Genomic DNA, 14,990 nt, shown 5'->3' on the forward strand with positions numbered 1-14,990 from the left:
CTCTGGCCCCTGGCGGTAAGAGGATGCACCTCGTCAGGATTATTGTCCTGTGCTGCCTCTGCCTTGGTCTTTGCAGCTGAGCTGTTCCCACAAGTCCTCTTACTCTACGTACATCTCTCTCTCTCTCTCTCTCTCTCTCTAAACGATTAAATAATTACATAAAATTATATAAATAAATTATATAAATATATATATATATGTGTATACATACAGACATATAAATATATATATATATATATATATATATATATATATATATATATATATATATATATATATATATATAATATTATATAATATTGTAGGTGATGCATGAACTTCTCTAAACTGATTTTATATGGTCTCAGTTTCCATTGAATAATGTAATATTGGAAAGATAGAGAAATTCTTCCATATTTAATAAGTTAATTCGCTGAGTGATTGGCTTATTGATTTGTTTATCCAGCCTGGCATCACACCATTACGGTCAACAATGCTTGTGATTTGTTTGTGGCCATGCGTTTCATGATTAAAACAAATAACACTGTATAGGGAGTAAAATATTGAATTTCGGAGAAGCCTTCACTCAATCCACGCATATTTTAAGAAAAATGTCCCACCTTAAAGTGCTGTAATCATGTACTTTGTTGAAGTATTTAAAAAAAAAAACTAGAAATATAATTATCTGAGGAAAACCAGAACCCTCAAGAAGTATAAATATTCTGCTTGATTAATATACTACTGTACATCCTTTGTGAGAACCCTGAAGAGAGGCTGGTTACCTCGTCTGATCATTAAGGGAGGAAACTGCTACTTAAGCCCCAAGGCAAGTGAACTAGTGAGGTTGCTCAACTAATAAAACCATGAATTAAGTTTGTTTATTCAATTAATTCTTTTACTACAAGGGCAGTTTTCCTTCACTGTGAGTCCATGGCGAGTCTGATTTGGTAATTTCAAGAATCATCTGGTTACTACCAATCAGGCTCTCCAGCCGGAATTGCCAAACTTGCTGAAATGTCTTAAGTTTGGGAAGGTATCCCTAAATGGCAAGGGAATCTTTCGTAACATGTTTTATGTTGCCATGATGTTTGCCAGTTGCCTGCACATGCACATATTCACATACTGATGTGTGCTGGTACCCAACAAAAATTGACTTCGTTGCCACAGCCACAATGGCTTAATAGAAATATCCTCACCGAGATTTCTATTGTCAGCAGATGCATGTTGTTAATATTCATGGGGATTGTGTTGCTCTTTGGTTGGAGGAATTATGAGGTCTGTCATGGTAAGTTTTTTCACTTCTATTGTTGACATGCAGTTCAGCTATCAATATTGAATGTCCTTTTTAAAGAACTGCTGTATTTATCGTCAGGAAAAACAGCCCCAAATCGAATGCTAGCACTAAGTTAAGAGTAGCTAATGTATATATGTGCAACGTCCCCGTGCTTGACTCGCGTTTAAGAAAATAAAAACAATAAAACTCATTACTACTTCTTGACATTTCAGTCGGTGCTGTGTTAAAGCTTTCATGTTATTTTATTTCTGCTAAATACGAATGTATGAATGTAGCATTTAAAAGACATTTACATTATATACTTTTCCCTTGAATAAAATAGTCGTGGCAGGCAAATCTGGCCTCTATAGAATATAAAGAAAATGACACCATATTGACTGCAAAATTAGTTAAGAATCTTGGAACCTCTGGAACCCCATTCAATTTTGAGCCAGGAAAGTCGGTAAATTAACATTAAGAGTGATCTCGCATGTATTCACCAACATAGCATACTTTCATGAAAAGATGATTTGAATACTCCCGTGGCTACCGAGATTTCAGTATTATGGATTGTAGTTTGTTTTGACTCTGTGAGGGAGGCAGACATACGTGCCTTTCTCCCATAGGTGACCTTGGCAAGAATAAAGCCTTGTATAACCTTAGTGGTTGTTTGCAATCAGCACTGCAGGTGTTGTGGCGAGACAGATAGCAATATACATTACTTCTTATTGACATGTCTATCATTTCTGCATGAAAATTTTCATCTTTTGCTTCTGCTATTTACCAAGATGGAATTATGGAGTATTTTTACAGCATTTATGCCATATATTTTTCCCAGTAATTAAATGCCTGTGGCTTTTGTAGATTGTAGAAAAACACTTCTTTCTTAACTGAAAAATTAGCGAGAAAGTCTAGGAGCCACTGGAGCCCTATCCAGCTTTGTGCCAGGGAAGTCTGGAAAAGGAGTTCAAAAGGGATTTTGCCTACATCAGCAACATACTCGAGAAAGGAGATTTGGATACCTGCATGGCTACCAGGATTCCAGCATTATGGATTCCATAAGGGAAGCAGACACAAATACCTCTCTTCCATAAATGAGATTGGCAAAATTAATGTTCTATATAACTTAGCAGTTGTTTGCGATCATACATATAAAATTTAAATTAGATGTGTTAAAACCCAAATATTAACCTAAGGATTCTGATCTCAGTGACACAATTAGCTCTTCCATTTATGCGGTTAAGTTCTGGTTGTGGTAGATGCCTCTTGCCTAGCAAAAACGGACAACTATTTTTGTTTTTATTATTAAAATCGAGCAGAGCTTCTGTCATTCTTTGTCATTCATGAAGCAGCTAAACATAAAGGTCAATAGTATTATTATATGTAAAGGTTCGAGAATGGACTTTGTAGTGCTATTTATGACAAATGCAAAGAGAGTGATCCCTAGGCTGCTAAGCTAGGGAAATCCATTCTCTAGATGTTTCTTATTTAGTAATGTTGATCTTGTTCGTACCTGGAGTCATCTATTCATCAAAAAATCTTCAAGAAAGAGTGGTACCTTTCCTCATATTCATGGTCTTAAAGGCTTTTAAAAATGCCTTCATGTGGTTTCAAGACATTTTTTAGATCAAAACAGATGGTTGTCGTGTTATTACTTTAATGCGAAGGCTTTATATAGTTAGGATACAAAATATATAAGTACTTATCTGTAGTAGAACATATTTCATCTGAAGCCAACACGTTTTCCTAAGAGACACTGCTCTGGAAAATTGTAGTTGTGTTTCAGATACCAAGTAAGTATTAAATAAACCTTTTTTCCCATTATTTTACCCAGATTATGGTAATGCAGCAGGCAGGTTGTTTGGTACCGACAGTTTGTTTTTTCTAGGTTGTAGTAAGGGCGGTATTCACAGTAGTCACCAGACACTTGGAAAGTAGTGTTATTTGAAAATATTATACTTACGGTTAAAATGAATCATTTATTTTTTAAATTTTCTGGATCATTTCTGGTTATGGCATGCAGAATGATTGTTTTGAATTTGCTACAGCAAATTCAAGTTCTTTTATTCAGAAATGTAAATATTATCACTTCCCAAATCGGTGTGGTCTCTCCTTTTTTAACTTGATGAAAGTAGTCTTGAAGACTCTAGGTTCAGTAGTACGCTCATTATTAATCATCAACACTGGTGGTTTTGTCAAGGTTGAATTTAGTAGCTATATTTCCCTCGTTATTATAGATTAGAGAGTGAGTTTTACATTTATAGATAATGTCCATTCCATACCCATCGTAATTTTTAGCCTGGAATGTGTGTCGGCCTTTCTCCTACTATTACTGTCATGCTAGTACAAAATGCCACATGGCACTCAGTGAAAAAATGTCCTATTGTTGTGGGACCAGAGACCGTCAGTGGAAACTGTGATATTGAGTAGTTAAATAGTATCTGAAAGCATTAGTGGTTTTGGTGACAAACTAGATGGAATACAAAGTCCTATCCACATGACCTGCCAGCCCTTGGAATTCATGGGCCAGTTCTGAAGGAAAGTTCTGCCCTTGAGTTATCAAAATGAATTTTACATTGAAATCCCTTAGCTCCAAGTATATCCAGTTGGCTGACAATTCCACCATAGCTCCCACTGTCCTCAAATATGAACCACAGTACCAGCTATGATATTTTTTCACATTTACCAGTCCAGAATGTCAGTGAAAATGGAAAACTTTTTGTCATTGAATGGAGAGAAATGTGCAAATGCAAGACTTAAAATCAAACCCAGGAACGAAATCCAGCTGTTAAAATTACCTCAACATTGTTAATGGTGAGGTCCAATACAGTAGTTCCAGTTGGTTGAATCCAAAACAGCTCTCTATATTGACATAAGAAGTGAAACGCAGTCCCAGCTATGATACTTTCCATATTTATGAGACTAGAATATTTTGCTGAATGTGGAAAAATTTATGCCATGTACACCAAGAATGTGAATGTGCAAGATTTTGGAATTAAACCCAGGAACGATTTCCAGGTGTTGAAATGGCTTCTTTACCTGACAGTAATCCTATACATTGATTGATTTGTGGCTATTAAAACTGGCGTCACAACATGTAGGTTATTGACGCCGTAATCCTATACAAGGCGATCAAGGTGTCAAGAGCATGAAGTGTTGGATTTACCTTTTAGGGTATGTGATTCAGTATTGCATTGAGCACTGGTCAGTGATCTTACCTAAATACGACAGCCATTGACTCGATACCATTAGTAGCATGGAGCACTGGACTTTATTGGGAAGGGCAAACTTTGATTTAGCACTAACATGGGATAATCTGACAAGTACATCCTTGTGATTCAGTGATACTGTGTTAAGAGCACTGAACAGTTGGCCTCCCAGTGTATGGGATAACTTCATCTTAGGTTCCACATGCCTTATGTTTGAGGGCTTTCTCAGAATAGGGCATAGTCAGCCTAGTACCATACCATGGCTATAGGCAGCTAGAGTCATGTTATGGCACTACCAACTCTTCTGACATTGAGAAATAAGGAATTTCCCAATTTTCATATACTAGAGAAATAAGGAATTTCCTAGTTTTCATATACTAGCTGAAATTTATGCAAAGTGATGAGTAAGTTTGTTTTTGAAACATTGAACCATTACTTCTTTCTGTCCTTACCCCAGATGCTTTCAAGTTGGTCATTTAATGGTATACAAAAGAAATCTAAGTGAAACTAAGAATAAATCTTCAAAGAAGAACGGCAGTGGAAATTGCTAATGATGCTGCAGTTTGTATGCACATCAACTGTGGAGATCTGTGGAAAAGACTAGGACAAATGTGAGGAACAACCATCAGTATCTGAGGGAAATTTTGGAAATAGGGAAAGAGTTAAGTGCACTACTGCCCACACCATACACTTTATCATTCTTCAGTTAGTGTGCTAAATTACTAGTATCACTATGGAGTATTCTTGCAAATAAATAAACAGGTGTATTTAAAAAAGTAGGTGAAAGCTGGGTTTATTAACTGACCCTTGAGATAGACAACACAAAATGTTTGAAAATAGATTCTAGCTCTTAAATTTCAACGCATGTGCTGGTTATCATAGTTCTTCCAGTTCTTCCAAAACTTAGCAATGCAGTAGTATGTTGCAAGAATATAAATGTGATTGTTGAGGCAGAAAGGAAGAGAAGTTTTGAGGATCATTGATTCATTGATTTGTGAAAACTTTATTACGAGTTTGACATTTTTTTTACAGATGAGTAGTCAACTTGATTGAACTTTTCATTCATGAGATAGTTTGCTTTCCTTTAGAGATATATACAGTATGTGCTAGTGAACAAATAAAAGTTCTTGTTGTTTTCATAGCATTTGATAGAACATACCTAAACAAGGAAATAAGTTTTAGTGATACTAACAGTTCATATTAAAACTTTCATATTCACATATGACAGTGGAATTCAATTCCAGGTCTGTACGTCAGAAGAGCTTACATTTTGTGTAGCTATTATCTCTCTTTATTTTGGCTGTAACAATAAAGTAATATATATTACAGTTTCTCATCCGTGTTCTCTGTGCAACGTATTTATCTGGACATTTGTCTTTCTTTTCAGGGCTTCCAAGTCCAAATCTTGCGACGACTTGGATAAAATGGAAAAAATGAGTTGAATAAACATCGAGTGGAGGAGACCTGTGGACCGACTGTTGTGTAGGACCAACTTGTCGAAATGAGATTTCAAGCTCACTCTCCAGCAATTGCGGGAAATGCAGTAATGATAGTTATACCAAAGCAATTTAGAAAATACTCATGGAATGTTGAGTTCGAACCTGTTGGAAAGAATGCTCTCTGTAACGGAGCAGATTGTGTAAACGAGTGTGAATGAAAATCCAGAATGAAACAGACCCGTCAGTGGTTTGAGTTGTAGGTGGAATTTTTGGATTGCAGTATGATTTTTAGTGCCAATGTAAATTCACTAAAGTTGTACTATCAAGGAAAAAAAAAGTCGTCAGAAAGGATCCTGTGCTTCGATATTTGATGTCAATATAAAATTAATCGATTAGCACCGCTTAGAGAATATGCAGTTTATCTGATCAAGTTTTAGAAATGAAAATCAATTTATTGGGTGTCTTTGATTTCTACAGAATGGGTTGAGAAACGGTAGCAGAAGATTGCGACCGACCCTCCAATAGCTGTTGCACACGTAGGCTGTCTCAGTGTTCCAAGTTTTAATATGAAACGCAAGCGCGCGCACACGTTGTGTCTTTCAAACATACAATGTTAAATTCAATTGATCATTGGCATTTTATAATTTGCTTTCGATGGTTTCAGATTTGAGCTGAGCAATATATTCCCATAGATCATGTCGGAGTCCGGAGTGCTTCTTCTTCTTCTTCTTCCAAAGTAGCGTAAACAAGTCTCTAGTCTGTGTAGTTTCAAATTCTGTGTTCAAATAGCTGTTAGAATAAAAGTGGTTTACAGTTTAACAAACAATTTTAATGATTCAACCTGAGAAGCTTTCTCATTCAGATAGTTGAAGCCGAGTGTGAAATGGTCAACAGCCAGAGGTAACAGTTTTAAATTGGTTTAGACTTCACGAAATCTTCCAGGCCAGGATTTGAATGGCATCATTTATAATATAATTACAGTGTCTGTGATGTGAAGAAACGAAGACTATTTGCTACGCAAAAATACTATAGATGCGGAGGTTTACTCTGCTTTACGTAGCGACAGTGGTGAGGGGTAACTGAACCACGTGACCAACATGCAAAAACAAAGGTTCTGAAGAAGAGGAGCTTTTGGATGACTTTCACATGGCCACTGGAAATACTGTTGTCTCATACGTTTCTTCGTTAGCGGAGGTGGCCGACAAAAAGTTTAAAACGTGGAAAACATAAATGCCGGTAGTTGATCGCAGAAGTATTGTACCTTTTAAGATTTTCATAAGTACATTACATACATACACACACACATATATATATATATATATATATATATATATATATATATATATATATATATATATATATACATATACACACATACATACATCCATACAACCCATATGAGAATTAAATTATCAGTGTTTTTTTCTCATTCAGCTTTTTGTCTTCTTTTTTGTTGAAAGTGTAGCTGTATTTTCTTATATTAGATGTTTTGTTCTGTTGGTTCTTGTTCTAGTCTCTTTACCTGTTCACATTTTTTTTTTATAAAAAATTCATTTCAGTATATTTCATGTAACCATTTTTTAAGAAACGAAAAAAAATGTTCTCAAAATGTTTGATTTTTTAAAACCTACGGGGACCCTGACAGAAACGAACATACGTAAGGCTCCTTTGTGCCCAAGTATAATCTGGTATTGGTATTTAAACCTGTAAGTTGAACGAAATGTGTCTCATCCTTCTTTTCGTTAAATATCCTCTGGCCACTGCAGAAAGAAAATTTTGCCATGAAGAGTTCGGTCTTGGCAAAATTGTTTTCTGATCTTCAAAAAGTTCAGGAATTTTGACATCAGTGCTAATTTGAACTTCATTTGTGTTGACTGAAATAAAGTTACAATGGGAACGATCAGAGGTAATGTTCTCAGTCTCTTGTGTGAAGCGAAGTGACTGACAAACCTTCTGAGAAGACCAACGGTGAAAGAAACAGAGCGACGTCAGCGGGGCACCTTCACCAGAGCCTTAAGTAGATATATACACAAGTATTTATAAATAATCCGAATGTCAATCATATGTATACTATTGCTGTCCAATCGTAGATTCCCGAAAATCACAGTCTCCTACACGATTGAATAAAGGGAAAATAAGTAAACCAACAAACAGGTCAGCAGTTTACATGTGTACTAGATGAAAGGGGAGAAATTATGCTTTATTTTATTTCACTAAACTTGTGCGATTTGGTTCCAATTCCACACTGCTCGAAAATCAGCGTTGAGCGATCCCTGTGTTAGCTGAAGTCAAGTCTACTAGCCTGTCTGGAAATATAGCAATTCTGAATTAACGTAGGCTCCCTTTTTTTACAGCTAACCAGTTGCTCTCAAATTCGGATTGAATGAACATCGATGTAGAACAAAGGAAGGAAAGACTAAGCTCCTCATTTCCCCCTCAGTAATAAGTGAGGAAGAAAAGCCACCCCACCAGTGCTCCATTAACAGCATACAGTTGTTTCCTTCGTCTAAGCACTCGCTGATCTGTCAAACTGGCGTGGAATATTATGATATGGTCGTTATTAGGTAAAGGATGCTCTTGCTTACATTAAGAACTTACATCATGAACAAGAAAGTAGTGTTGTACAGCCATGCTCAGAAGTAATGCTACATGACTGCATAGGATTTTGTTCAAAATTCACTAAATGGCAGCTGGCATAAACTGCATATTTACCTTTTATTTCAATGCAAAAACACAATTGTTTTACAAAACAAGGCCATAATATGTTTCACAAGAGTAAAATCTGTCATATATATTGAAACTAAGAAAATATTACATGTAGCCAAATCCTGGAAAAACGATGGAATCTTTCCAAAACTATTGTTCACTCAGTGCTGATGCATTCGACAACAAATATCTTTATCATGCCTAGGTTCAAATGTTAAAATGAAAGAAAAATCCTAAAAAGATTTCATAATATTGATATTGGCTTTAATTGCAACCATAAAATTTTAAAGTCCTATTTGATTATTTTTATGCCTCAGTGCTGAAAAAAGATGAAATTATTACGGTAGTTAAAACGTACACTCCGATATCAACGGGTTAGTGTGGATTGTGTGACAACCATTTGGGTGGTGGCAATGTGAACCAATTGGGACATAGGTCTACAATGTGTAAAGACATTGAAATGATCTTGAAAATATTTACTCTATTTGTATTTTCAAAAAGATAGTATTACTTTATTACTTGTGATATATCTCTTAACTACTTCAAAATAATGCTTTACTAGCAAACATTTGCTTTTGCCATTACACTTCGGTTAACGTCAAGGTTGTGTTCCAAGGCCTACTGTAGTTGTGTTAGTTTTCTTTGCTTGCTAAATACGCATTACTCTTAACATTCACATCTCTATATGAACAAATTGTGGCAGGAAAGCAATTGAAGTTTTCTACGTTTTCTTTGCACTTCAGGTTTCCTTGTGAATCAATTACAGGTTTATACCAACCTTGTCACTATGCTTTGAGCCAAGCAGTGCAAAAATAATTATAAGTATATTCAGTTCATTTCACTTAAGTTAGGGAATAAATGATATCATATTTATTAATCCATAGGGGAGAATAGTGTTAGCTGTGAATTCACACATATGACTTTGGAATTACAAAAAGCTTAACGCTACTTGGCAACCACACAACATTTTCTGTTGCATCTGAGATATTGGACGATACAAAAAGAATCTTTGCATGACATTTGAGCATGGCTGTACGGTTTCAGCCCATGAGCAAAGTCCAATGGAAGATATGCAATAACCTAAATGTAAATGGTTTTTGAAGTTGTGGCATCTATGTTCAAAAACATTTTTAAATACAAATGCAGCCTGAACCCTGAGTAGAGGGAAGGCTGAACCTTAAATTAAATGGCAGACAATCTCCCTCTTGCGCACTTCAAGATTGAAAAGGTTAGGGAAAAAACCCCGATGTCGGTAGAGGGAAGCAGTCATCAAACTTTGCAATTCTTAGATTACTCATTTCCACAGAGCACAGTACTTCATCGCCATTCCCGCTGCCATCCTCAAAATTGCTGTCCAACCTCTCTAACTTTCTTAGTGTAACTGGAATTTTCTCCGAGGTCAACCTTTGGATCTTTGTATTTCACGTTTTACTTTCTGAATCTGTATTGTGCTGCTCAACCACTCCAGTTTCTCTCTCTCTCTCTCTCTCTCTTTCTCTCTCTCTCTCTCTCTCTCTCTCTCTCAACTGTTAAGACTTAAGCGCTGAATGATCTAAAGTACCCTAGTGCTTGGTTTGGCAGCCTAAATTTCATGAAACAGTCAATCCAAAGCCAAAATGATGTAAGAGATTGCCTGAGGGGTTGTTACCAGGCAGTCAGATGCAAGGGCCTCTCTCCTTCAGCTCATCGCCTTACAAGTGCCTACAAAAAAAAAAAAAAAAAAAAAAAAAAAAAGAGTTCGAGATGAAAACTGGCAAGTAGTTTTAATTGTGGAGAGAGAGAGAGAGGATGGGGAGATGTATGGGCAGGACCATTAGCCAAACAAAATTCTAATTGGCTCTGCTTCAGTCTTAGTGAGAAGGACCCACAAGATGTGTACCCCAAAATGAGAGCAATACTGGAGAATAAAGAAGAAATTATCTATAATCAAATTTTAATGACGATGATAAGGAAAAGGATCAGGAGAATCTAAACAGTAAATCTGATGTTTTCAGAAACGTAGCAATTTAATCCGTGATTTCTCCAAGTCATATTTCAGATAACACGGCCACCCAGAATTTGGACAGAATTTAAGGGTCAATTTATATTTGCGTGATAAATAAAGGTAGAAGAAATTCGCTGGATGCGTAGGAAGGCTGCACAGTCGGCAAGCTCACAGATGTACGAAGAGAGAGGGATATGAGATTGAGTGTAACACAAAATATTTGGGAAGTGGAGGCAAAAGAAGTTTACTTCGGAGGGTTGAATCAAAACAGAATAGGTAGACGTGAAGAATGCACTGCAAGAAGATACTCATAACGATTACATTTCCCCTTTGGCTATGTTTTCCGAAGGTATAGGGGATTTGATAACGAACGATATTTGTGGCTTAATATCTGTGAATATATTGAAGTAAATGTTGTAATGGAAAGTAGTTTTAATTGTGGAGAGAGAGTTCAGAATCTGACTGGAATTACACCAACACAGGGGAGTTCAGTGAGGATCAAGTAAGAAAATCACAATACAGGGACCAAGTAAGAAAATCACAATACAGGGATCAAGTAAGAAAATCACAATACAGGGATCAAGTAAGAAAATCACAATACAAGGATCAAGTAAGAAAATCACAATACAGGGTATTTTTGATGTTCATGTAAGCTAGTTGATTGAAAATAAACAAAATGATGCAAAGTGCGCCTTATTGTAGAAACTGACAGATGAAATTCCGTTTGTTTTTAAACTAGGGTTTCTCACTGTAAGTCTCACGACTATGGAGATCATCAATTGTTATTTTAACTTAAAAACAAAATTAAATCCTTAGCTATTCATCATATCAGATATTATTTGATTAAAGAAACTATAAGCACGAAAACTGACCATCTTTCTCATTCCGTTGTCTAATAAGGGAAGATTACCACGTAAAAGTCTCCTTGGTGGGAAAAATAAACTGTGTCTAGCAAAGCGTTTAACCTTCACAGTTGACTTAGTTCATTTCGATGACCAATCTGATAAGCTCGGCCTGCTTTCGCAACATTACTAGAATCAATTGCCAAGAGAGCTGCCAAATTTTATAAGTAATCTATTATGGCTGAAGAACAGTAGAGGCTTATGGTTTTAGTTTTCTGAAAAGAAAACTACTGTGCCGGCTTTGTCTGTCTGTCCGCACTTTTTTCTGTCCGCCCTCAGATCTTAAAAACTACTGAGGCCAGAGGGCTGCAAATTGGTATGTTGATCATCCATCCTCCAATCATCAGACATACCAAATTGCAGCCCTCTAGCCTCAGTAGTTTTTATTTTATTTAAGGTGCTTGCGTCGATGGCCATAGTAAATGTAAAGCCACTTATGCCACAGAGAATAAAAGTAAAATTTGTGGACATGTAGCCAATGGCACATGTAGACCAATCATAAGGCTGTCTCAGCCGTACACACACACACACACCGTCGAACTGCTGGCAATGAATTATATTGAAAATATATTTACAAAAGGGATAACAAATTATATTACTGCGATGAGTAAATATAAGGCTGCTGTAGCATTTCTATGAAAGTGAAGGCTATGGTAGGAAGGCATCATAAGATACTTAGCGAAACAAGAAAAAAATAAATGATAGCTGAAAAATTTATGTATGAGATGTATGAGACCAGTCTGCAAGTAGCCCACGATTCATTTGCTTTTGGGGGCATTCTTGTAGATTACCCTGTTGGACAAAAGAATACATAAGAGTTAGTAAATTTCTCTCTCTCTCTCTCTCTCTCTCTCTCTCTCTCTCTCTCTCTCTCTCTGTGTGTGTGTGTGTGTGTGTGTGTGTGTGTGTTGTTAGGAGAATATTCTAGCGTAGACTATATTCATAAAAATCTCGATTACTTTTAATTAAAACAGATGACTAAATTTCAATTAACAATAGTAGGCAGATAATTCTTTACACTAGTATTTTATGAATAGGTCTATGTTCATTCTGCAATATTGGGTTACCATATGAAAATTTTTCGAAGACACTACAAGCACCATAACAGCAGCAACCATGGGCGCCCTCACGTAAGGACAAGGGGGCCACTTCCCCTCCCCCGGAAATCCTGGAAAAATTTAATATATATATATATATATATATATATATATATATATATATATATATATATATATATATATATATATATATATATATATCATCGATAAAATCAATTTGAACAAAACAGATTTCATGGAAAAGGTAGTTGAAAATTGAGTTGAAAGTGAGAGTGACTACAGGAGGTTACAATGAACAGTAACTAACTTGAAAAAAATGTATTACATTTAACTGCATCACTTTGTTTTCCTTCCATTCTACTGTATATTCTTTCAGCTTAAGTAAATTAAAGGTATCTATATTATATTGTATAATATTTGTATGCAGTATAACACTGTGTTATTCTTTCAAGAAATGTTTGATTTCAGTTGAACAGTATATGGGACTATTGAAAAAAAGAGTCAAAGTAACTTTCTGTATTTTTTTCTTTATTGCATCTTGATTCACTTAAATTATTGGCATCGCAATTCCACTGCATATAATATATGTGTTATACAAGGTCAAATAAGGTCATAACCTCTTACCACATCTGTTATAAGGTCATTGACGCAATTAACTTTTATCCCGAAGGGAATCACGGTAGCATTGGCCAGCATGACAACTGAGCTAGTGCATTCTCTCTCTCTCTCTCTCTCTCTCTCTCTCTCTCTCTCTCTCTCTCTCTCTCTCTCTCTCTACCCAAGTCACTAACTGACCTAAGGAATTTCAACAAAAGCATGTCTACAAAAATATAGTTTATTCCATAGTCTAACATAGCAAATGGTTAGGAATAAAAAATAAAAAAAATGTAATGGAAATATCTATATCCCAGACATGACAACCCCAAAATAAGTCCAATTAATATATAACATGGTGCTAACAACTTCAGCTAACTGAGTCTCTACATAGTAAGAACCAAAATAAGTCAAACACAACTGATGTCATCATAAGTCACATTTGCTTCCATTTATTTGACCTCTGTTTAATACATCTCATAGGCAATATACAGAGTCTTCAAGCAAAGCGGATCTTCCACTTAAGAAATCAAGACCCGAATGTCTAGCCCATACTCAAAATGGAAGATTCACTCTTCCTATGACACGCCCACAAGAGCGAACTCACAAATGAACACTCTACCGGAACTTAACGACTTCCAGTTATCGGAACATTCCGACATGGCCAGAACATCACCCAAGGAAAGATGCATTTTGTCTCCATGGAAAGCGAGACTGACAACGGACCTTTGTCAGCAATGACCCGTGAATACATAGACACTGTTCGCATTTACACTTGCCCAGAATATCTCAAAGAATGCTTAGCTAAAAAAAAAAACGAAATATATAACATTATTGTTCCTAATGCTTTCCATATGTATGTATGTATGTATGTGTATATATATATTATATATATATATATATATATATATATATATATATATATATATATATATATATATATATATATAATATATATATATATAACTGCTTTATTGATTAAAGAAATGCAGGTGCTGATACTGTTTTTTTTAAATAACCTGCTAGTTCAAAGGGTTAAGTGTTTGTCAGCTTGATACTGGAAACTATCCATGCATGTATTAAGATTTGCGCCCCCCCCCCTTGGAAAATATGCTGTGTGTGCTCATGGCAGCAACAAAAACAAGAATAACCACAACAAGAACCACGATTAAACGGCTGAATGGAAGGCCTATAACCCAAACATTATAGGTCTACATCACTTTTTATGATCCTATTATTTCAAAAGGAGATAACGTCCTTAAGAAAATTCTCACCCAATTATATCCAATATGACTCGTATAGCCTAGCATACTGTAACTTTAAGTTAAACATGGACACATTCTGATTTTGTAGAGTGCAGTCACTGCCCAACTCTTCAACTGGATTAGAATAACGCCTGAGATTCCTTATCCGATGAAAACACGAGAGAGAGAGAGAGAGAGAGAGAGAGAGAGAGAGAGAGAGAGAGAGAGAAGAGAGTCTCAAAAATAAGCTCTTTTGTAAGGTTAAGGAGTGATGAGCCTTGATCCAAAAGTCTTGGAATTATATATATATATATATATATATATATATATATATATATATATATATATATATATATATATATATATATATGTGTGTGTGTGTGTGTGTGTGTGTGTGTGTGTATGTGTATGAAAATATTGAGCCACATATATCCAAGAAGATCAATTTACTGAACCAAATGCTTCTCAGTTTTGTGGCCAACTGCAGATATAGAACTTTAACTGGAGTAGAATAACGCCTGAGATTCCTTATCCGATGAAAACACAAGTGAGAGAGAGAGAGAGAGAGAGAGAGAGAGAGAGAGAGAGAGAGAGAGAGAGAA

General features: G+C 35.8%; 1 protein-coding gene across 1 annotated transcript in view; it reads left to right on the forward strand.

The window, feature by feature from the left end:
• Nucleotides 1–6,040, forward strand: part of LOC136841694 (uncharacterized) — a 184,701-nt gene extending 178,661 nt beyond the window's left edge. The window contains 1 exon segment of the mRNA XM_067108909.1: nt 5,849–6,040. Coding sequence (XP_066965010.1) covers nt 5,849–5,903 — 55 coding nt within the window. The 3' untranslated portion in view covers nt 5,904–6,040.
• The last annotated feature ends 8,950 nt before the right edge of the window (nt 6,041–14,990 follow it).

The sequence above is a fragment of the Macrobrachium rosenbergii genome, chromosome 9, assembly GCF_040412425.1.
Source record: "Macrobrachium rosenbergii isolate ZJJX-2024 chromosome 9, ASM4041242v1, whole genome shotgun sequence".
Lineage (NCBI taxonomy): Eukaryota > Metazoa > Arthropoda > Malacostraca > Decapoda > Palaemonidae > Macrobrachium > Macrobrachium rosenbergii.